The sequence below is a fragment of the Etheostoma spectabile genome, chromosome 14, assembly GCF_008692095.1.
Source record: "Etheostoma spectabile isolate EspeVRDwgs_2016 chromosome 14, UIUC_Espe_1.0, whole genome shotgun sequence".
Classification (NCBI taxonomy): Eukaryota; Metazoa; Chordata; class Actinopteri; order Perciformes; family Percidae; genus Etheostoma; species Etheostoma spectabile.
The window spans coordinates 9,888,699-9,896,666 of NC_045746.1; the positions used below are offsets into that span (position 1 = coordinate 9,888,699).

At 39.9% G+C, this 7,968-nt stretch overlaps 1 protein-coding gene and 1 long non-coding RNA gene across 6 annotated transcripts in view; one reads left to right on the plus strand and one right to left on the minus strand.

Moving 5' to 3' along the window:
• LOC116701443 (uncharacterized) overlaps positions 1–6,190 on the minus strand; it is a 14,864-nt gene extending 8,674 nt beyond the window's left edge. The window contains exons 1-2 of the long non-coding RNA XR_004334916.1: positions 6,181–6,190; positions 5,210–5,215 (exon numbers count right to left, since the gene is read on the minus strand). This is a non-coding gene — a long non-coding RNA (uncharacterized LOC116701443). The remainder of the gene's footprint in view (positions 1–5,209; positions 5,216–6,180) is intronic.
• nt5c1aa (5'-nucleotidase, cytosolic IAa) overlaps positions 1–7,968 on the plus strand; it is a 24,324-nt gene that overhangs the window by 3,651 nt on the left and 12,705 nt on the right. For 3 of the 5 annotated variants that reach the window (XM_032535148.1, XM_032535146.1, XM_032535147.1), the window contains 3 exons: positions 2,488–2,532; positions 6,438–6,605; positions 7,483–7,612. In XM_032535148.1, the coding sequence (XP_032391039.1) occupies positions 2,488–2,532; positions 6,438–6,605; positions 7,483–7,612 (343 nt within the window). The remainder of the gene's footprint in view (positions 1–2,487; positions 2,533–6,437; positions 6,606–7,482; positions 7,613–7,968) is intronic. The other 2 variants (XM_032535150.1, XM_032535149.1) reach the window with 1 other exon arrangement.

Sequence of the window (7,968 nt, forward strand, 5' to 3'; positions counted from 1 at the left end):
TGTCAGACTGCATTACATTCATGGCTGTCCATCCAAATACTACATTTCTGGATTTAAGATTCGGCCCTAATGGACTGCACATACTCTACATTTTTTACTTATGGTAAATTATATACAACATGCTATTATCCATCAGAGGTAATGGACCACACAGATTATAGGCCTTTTATTCAAATTAATGTGAGTTTGAATTGGATAGTAGGACATTTACTGTAGTGGATGTCAGCAGTAGGCAGAATTAGTCTTTACTTGTTCATTTATTTCCACTTCTTTATTTGTTACGGTCAAAAAAACCTTTTTCCCCGCGGCTACTGCTAACCCACAGCACAAAAACATGGCACCTGCACAGTAGCTTAAACATGGAAATAGATCAGATCCATAGCAATAAGCCCTCGTTGAATACAATATACGTCAACAGTAAACAATTACAATAGTAGTGCGTTCAATTTGTACTCGGAAGTCGGATCTTCAGTCGAAGTCGGAAACCTTGAATTTCCGAGCTCGTTACTCGGACAACCTCATAGTACCTTGCTTTTTGTATGCATGACAAAATGCGTAATGCGTTGTCATCAACTGGTATTGCTAACAATGGCTAACTTGGGTAGAGCGAACACCACAATAAAAAAATCTGGCTCCGGCTCCCGAGTTCCGAGGTAAATGGAACGCAATAATACTGAAACTCAAAATCACCCAGAGTCTACTTTGGCTCCTGCAGTTACGGTAGCTCATGTTGTGTTCTTGTTTGAAGATACATTTTAACATTTTACATTGGGTGCATGTGTTAATTGTCCGGTTATCTTTTGATAGATGCCAAATGTGTCAATCGTTTCCTCTTCCTAGGTACACAAACTGTATGGTTCCTTGAAACCTGTTCGTGGTCACGGAAATATAATGCAATCTGTCCAAACAACAACACATTGGATGGACTGTATGTGTCATAATTTTATTATTAACCTGATTTCAGACAAACCAGTGCATTATCATTGCAGTTGCTGGCAATGTTTACAGACACACTCGTGTTGCCATATCTGCCAAGGCCTGAATGGACTGCATCATCAGTGGCCTTTTAGTTATCTATAAATATCAGCCCCCCCGCACTGATACTCACCCCACCACCTCGTCACTCTCTGCCCACGCTTTCTCTCTTTTTACTGCTTTCCCTCTTTTCTGTCTCTGTCTGTTATCTGGCAATCCCTTTCAATTCAATGTTTTCAATTCATTTGTATTTATAGTCTCAAATCTCAAGACACTTTACAGATTAGGTCTAGACCCCACTCTATAATCCACTCTGTTTGCACTTCTCCTTCACCTTTTCTTCTTGGATGACTGGAAGGGATGTCTCACGTCCTCGGAAATTTATGACTCACAGATCTGGGTTGTGCACAGACACCAGTCGTGCTGATGTGGCAGAGCTCTGACAGGATTAGTATGAACAGGGTGGAGAAGAGAGGAGCGGGAAGGTTCTATGACGAGTTTCTTTCTTTACGGGATAATAAAGGGTGCGACACATAAAAGTTCTTCATTCCCAGGAGGTTTAGTTATATTCACTTCACAGAAATCAATAAGTAGAGCGTGATTGTTATTCTTACGAGCCTTGTGATCGATGCATTCCCAGTGGGAAAGAGTCCCACTGAGAGAGGGCAGGCCGTTAACACTACCAGTATCAAATCACAGCAAAGAACTGGCCTCTGGGATCACTCCCAGACTGCGTGACATGTTATTCATAGACCGAACTGACTCTACCAGATAAGCCTCACCAAAGGTCTCGTACCTCTGCGAGGCTGTCGCTGTGCAGGACTCATAAAGAGACCCTCTGGTGTCAAAAATATGCCATCAAATTATGAATAAATACTTTTGTTTCCACTTTCAAAATCTTTTAACCAAGGTTAGATCTGACGGTCACTACCGAATATTCAGTTATTTTCAGAATTTCAACCCTTTAAATGGCAGTTTGTTTGTTTACATAATGCCCACCCCCTCCCAAAAAATAAATAATTATAGTATTATTTTTTATACTACATGCTAGTTGGATTTTGTATTTCTCCACAGTGTTGATTTTGATGATTTTTTTATGCAGTTCTGACAAAAATATCCCGTTCCTAAAACTGCCGTAAAATATTGATTACTGTTTTTCCACTTTTACCGATTTTAAATATTTGAACCAACCTCACTACAGATCATAACTATTAAATATTCATTATTTTTTTATTTATTTTTAATGGTAAAACAAATAAAAATCCCTAGTGATCCACAATCCACTGTCTGTCTTCATGTGTCAAACTATTAGGAATCAGGTGTGGCGGGGGAAAAAATGAAATAAAAGTATCCGTCTTCACAGGTCAATTATGAGAAGGTATATTATATGGATTCTATAAAAACAGATACTGTGTTTTTGGATGTATTTGGGGATTGGACTTCTTTTCAATGAAGCTCAGTTGTAAATGATTGTTGTGTGAATGAATAAAAACAAACTGTCGTTCTGCTAAGGTGACAGGGAGACGAGTCCGGAAGGTGGAGGGAGGCGTGTTCTTCGTAAGTATGTCCCGCTATCACGTAAAGGTCAAAAGGTTGTGTCCATGGCTACCGAGTGACCACCGCCACCGCTACCTTTGCACCTACTTTTAAACTCCTCTGTGGTCGTTTTGCCTGCATGATCACGGACATACTCTACCCACTCTACTAACCAACCACCCGACCCGATGCATCATCACTTGTGTTGTCATGGTGATTCATATTGTACTGGATAGTCACTGGTTGGATTGAGCTAATAAACCAGCATGCAGGCTTCTAATGGCTACAGTCAAAGAGAGCTATGGCTCTTTGATTGATTGATTGATTGATTGATTGATTGATTGATTGATTGATTGATTGATTGATTGATTGATTGATTGATTTGCTCCTGTGTTGTTTTTTCCCTTGTGTTAATATAAGTTAACTAATGCTATAGGTTTAGAAATTCCTTAAAATTCCCCAATGAGAAATATGAGCTGTGGAAATTTTTTTGTGGAGAAAACAGATTTTTTTGGACATGTTTCTGGAAACAGCGTCTCGGGTTGGTGTTTCTCATGGCAACGGTTGAGGTTAAGGGCCGGTGTTGCTATGAGACATGCTGTCAACTGCTATGCTACTGACTGCAAGACGTCATAGCCTTCTAAAGCCTACAAACTGATATAAGATCTTTATCCCTCCTTATTTATGCTATGTACAGTTAGCGTTTTAAAGGTCCCACAATGTCCCAAAAGCCCATTTAAAGCAGGTTGAGTTGCTAGATAAATACTTGGAACGTATCAAAATGCCTAATCCACAGAGAAATGCCGACAGCCTGTATTCAGAAACTGTGCCTTTAAGGGAGCCGTCAAGACTTCCGTACAACGGTGATGTCACAACTGTACTATATATACTAGGTAGAATATGCCGCTACAGTCATTCCCCGGCTGCAATGACGGTGAAGAGACTCCGGGAGACCCGGAAAAGCTGGCCAATCAAAGGAGACTGGGCTTTTTCTGGAGGGGGACTTACAGACACAGGCGCTAAAACATGTAATCATGTTCTAGCAGAAGCCCAAAATACATGAATGAATGACAAATGAACTTGAAAATGAGCATAATATGGGACCTTTAAGACATCTGTTCCTTCATGACATTGATCAACTGGGAGGACCACTCATGCCACTCACACTTTTACACTCAAATGGAATATAGTGAACGATGCTAACTAGCCTCCATTCAGAAAGCCAGGCTAGTTAACCCAGTTTGCTTTCAACTGTCTACCGCTAAGAAAGCTTTGTTCAACTTCCATAAGTTTGATCCAAGTGAAAATGTTATTCTTACATGACCAAAAGAGGGCAAAGGTCCACATTTGTGTATTTTTGCACATAGGAATTAATTTTTCCGTTCCGAACATCCTGTGTGTTCATTTAGTTCTGTCCTGAAAAAAACCTACCTTCACATTAACCCTGGAGAGACTCTCTCTCTCTCTCTCTCTCTTTGTCTCTCTCTCTCTCTCTTCGTCTCTCTCTCTCTCTGGTGAAAAAAACGTGTATGTGTCTTACAAACATAACATTACCTTTACTGTCACCTGTCTTTGTGTGGCAAAAGCTTAGTGTACAGTATATACATGTACTGTATATATATATATATATATATATATATATATATATATATATATATATATACACATATGTGTTGTTGTTGCTCCATAGTGAAATTTATTGGGTCTAACGTGAACATTCAAAACATGTGTGCCTTATCAATGCCAAAGAATGTATGGCATGGGAGGACACCCATATTGTATGCACAGTATGCATGTATTTATACTTGTAAAACATTCATCACAAATCAGTTCAGTGGACACAGACACGTGTGTGTGCGTGTGTGTGTGTGTGTGTGTGTTAGCAGGTTAATAGGTTGGCATGTCAGCAAGCAGTGCTGTGTGATGGTGTAAGGCTAAAAAGAGGGACAGTGAATCGGTTCCCCAGTCAGCCTGTGGCCTATTTACCAACAGAAGGCCGTGGGGACATGGACACACACACACACGTTTTATTACACAGATTTCTGCCCCTACTGCAAACACACAAGCATACATATTGACTCAGATGCATGCATTATTTTTTAATGCTGTTATTGCTTTTTTCCAGTAACAATAACACTGGACCACCACCGTAATTGAAACATTATCCCTATAATTATATTTGTCAGATCATTATATTTCATTTTTATGTACGGACAACATGGAGGATTTAGAGCCTCTTTTGAAAAATACAAATATATATACTGTACAGTGCATTCAGAACATGCAGTACATTCAGCCACATATTTAGGCAAAGTTGTGTGTAGAACCCTCACACAAAGACTTTCACAAGTACTGTATTGTACTTTAAATTAGCTCCCTCTACCCCGTCACCCCTTTTTTTTCCCTCTACCCGGACATCTGAGTGCAGCTGCCCTCTTATGGGGGCTGCCCCCCAAAAGAATGCCGGACTAGCACCCGAGTGCAGACACACGGGCAACATGAGACCACTTTGCCATCTAGTACTGTTCATTAGAGTTCATGGAGGAATAATCTTCAATAACAATTACACACACACACGCACACACACAGACAGACCAGGGCTCTGACATTGCAAGTCCTTTTGGTGAGTCACTGCACACTGACCACTTGCCATTCATAGTAAAATGTCCTTTCAGTTTTATGCAATGTAATTTAACACAACAACCTCCAAAATGACCCATCAACAGCTTTCTGGCACAGTCTTAACAAACACTGAACATTGTTAGGTTAACAGAGAGAGCATTTCTTGTTGGAATAGGGTGGTGGGGGGCTATCAAGCTAGATGTGCCTAACACATGAGCAACTCAGAGTATAAAAGTAATCCTGGGGACACATTGGGGCAGAACAACCTTATCATAATTTGTGGAAAATATAAGTAGCAGCTTGTGTTTATAGTTATTACCAAAACCAGTTGATTTTACACAGCACCCCTGAGTGCTGAGCTAACTGTTGGTAGTGTACTGGCCAAACTCCTAAAAGTGTAAAACCTTTTTCAAACCTTTTTTTCAAAATTGCATACTATAAAAAGATACTGTATGAAAGGTATAAGGGGCATAAGACTAATAAAAGGGTAAGAGTATTGTAATTTTCATGTTTTTGTTTTCAATCAAGGGGGTATTGGTTGCGCACATTGTAAAAAATGGTTTCCTATTAAGGTATCAAATGTTTAAATTGGGGTAAATCATTTTCAACAGTTAAATGAGTTCCACCAACTCAACATGTTGTGTTGTTTTAAGATGTTTGTGTGAGGGATCCACAGAAAATAATACCAGTGAGTTCTTGTTCTTTAAATGTTTCCCATAAGGTTTAGCCTTCATCTTTACCCTAATACTTCGTGTATAGTACAGTACTTGTAAAAACTTGTATAAGCTTTAGGTAGTTGCAGCTGTAGTGTATTGTTTCATGCTTCCGCTGTGAATAATTAGCCATACATATTGTAATCTTCTTGATTTAAGATGACACCATTCTACTTTTGATAGATTTCCATTCATAAAGTCTGTTGTAATGTAACATTACATCAGATAACAGCCATGACAAGAAGTGCAATGCATCACGTTTGTGCATGCAGCCCATAATTTATTGGGATTTGAAGAGCTCTAATAATTCCTTTTACTGCATCCACATAATGACCCAAGGTCTCACACAGCAGCAATCTTGAATGCATGCACTTGTAAAAAGGAAACATTAATAGCATTATTAGCTTTGAGTAGCATTAGTTTTAGGTTCAGTTTTGCTCCATAGGTATTATAGGCCGATCCATTCCTCCACACCTGACATCTCTCCTCCTCCTGTGTTTTCATTGGGTTGTTATTGCACGCTCATATTCATCCCTTTTTTCTGTTCCTCTTCATCATACCATTTCCTATCTTGTCTCTTGTTTTCTGCAGCCAAAGCCAGAGAACGCTGTGACCGTTGCAGTTTCTTCTCGGGTCTTGTTTCGGACCGAGCGGGAGCAGAAGGTGTACGAGCAGCAAGGGGTGGAGGAGTATCTGAGATACCAAATCGAACACGAGAACGAACCCTTCGCCCCTGGACCCGCTTTCCCCTTCGTCAAGGTTCAAGTCACACAAACACACACACACTCACACACACTTTACAGCGCAGTTTTAACAACGTTGTGATCCGTCCACTCAAACCCTTTTTTGAAGATTTTACAAATCTTTTGTAAAAGTGCTGGGTATTGCCATTGTTTGCCTGAATCAATTTGATTTGATTCAATATTGTTTTGTTTAGGAATATTTCAGTTACCACACCAATTTTGCTTGGACATTAAAGTGATTCTTAAAGAACTAATGCTGTAAACTGTACAAGGAACCAGCTAATCTGGTGCATTCTTTTTAGAATATTAATGTTGTTGTTTGACCCCAAAGCAGGTACAAAGAGACCAAAAAAACGGCCATGGCAGTTTTTCCAATCCTAATCCAAAATTTCGCCAAACTTTGGAGTGTAATTTATCATAATCGTCTGGTTTCATGTGATACCAATGTCTTAACTCTAGCTTTAAAACCGAGCCTCTTTAACCATCATTCTCTGGATTTTATGAATCAATATCAGATCGTTCCACTTGGAGAATAAATGGTTTTAAACCCAGCCCTTTTTCCTAATATAAACGCTAGTGTGTCTAACAAGCGATGCTTTCCCAACAAGAACGTAACAGGATGATACATCATCAATGCACGGGCGTGGCGGTTGTCATGGTAACAGCGTGGCAACGCTCGGTAACTTATCCAAGGACAATGTGTTGCATGTTGGATTCTGCTGAGAACAATATCTCCAGCATTGCCAACACAAACGCTGACATGACTGGAAATATGACACATTTTAAAACAAAGTGCGAACTAAGACAAATAGGCCTACGGTACAGACTTAGATTCTCGGACTGAACATTTGACTTCTGTGCTGTCAGAGCTGACCGTTGCGGTGTCCTGACAGGCTCTGGAGGCGGTGAACACTCGTCTGAGGGAGCTGTACCCACAGAGCGAAGAACTGTTCGACATTGTTTTGGTGACGTATAACCATGCCCACGTTGGAATCCGCCTCATCAACACCATCAATCATCACAGTAAGTCTTACCGTGAGCTTGTTATACAGTAGATGTGGTTCCAAGTTGAGGAAGTAGGAGCTTTATACCCAGCATCCTTTTCAGAGTTAGACAGTAATAGCAGTAGCACGTGAGGTAAAAGCCCTGATATGTAGAATATGAAAACGTACGAGTTTGGCGACCCTCATTAGAACTATCAAATGATAGAATGTGCGAAGCCGAACAGTAGTTTTAAATAGCTTCTTTTAATAGGGTAACAGAACATTGATAAGTTGTTAAGATATCAGATTTCAAGCACCCAAAAAGAAACATACAATTTTGACATTATTTGCCCTTCAATGTAGCCAATCTGAAACTGTGCATGAATAGATTGTGAT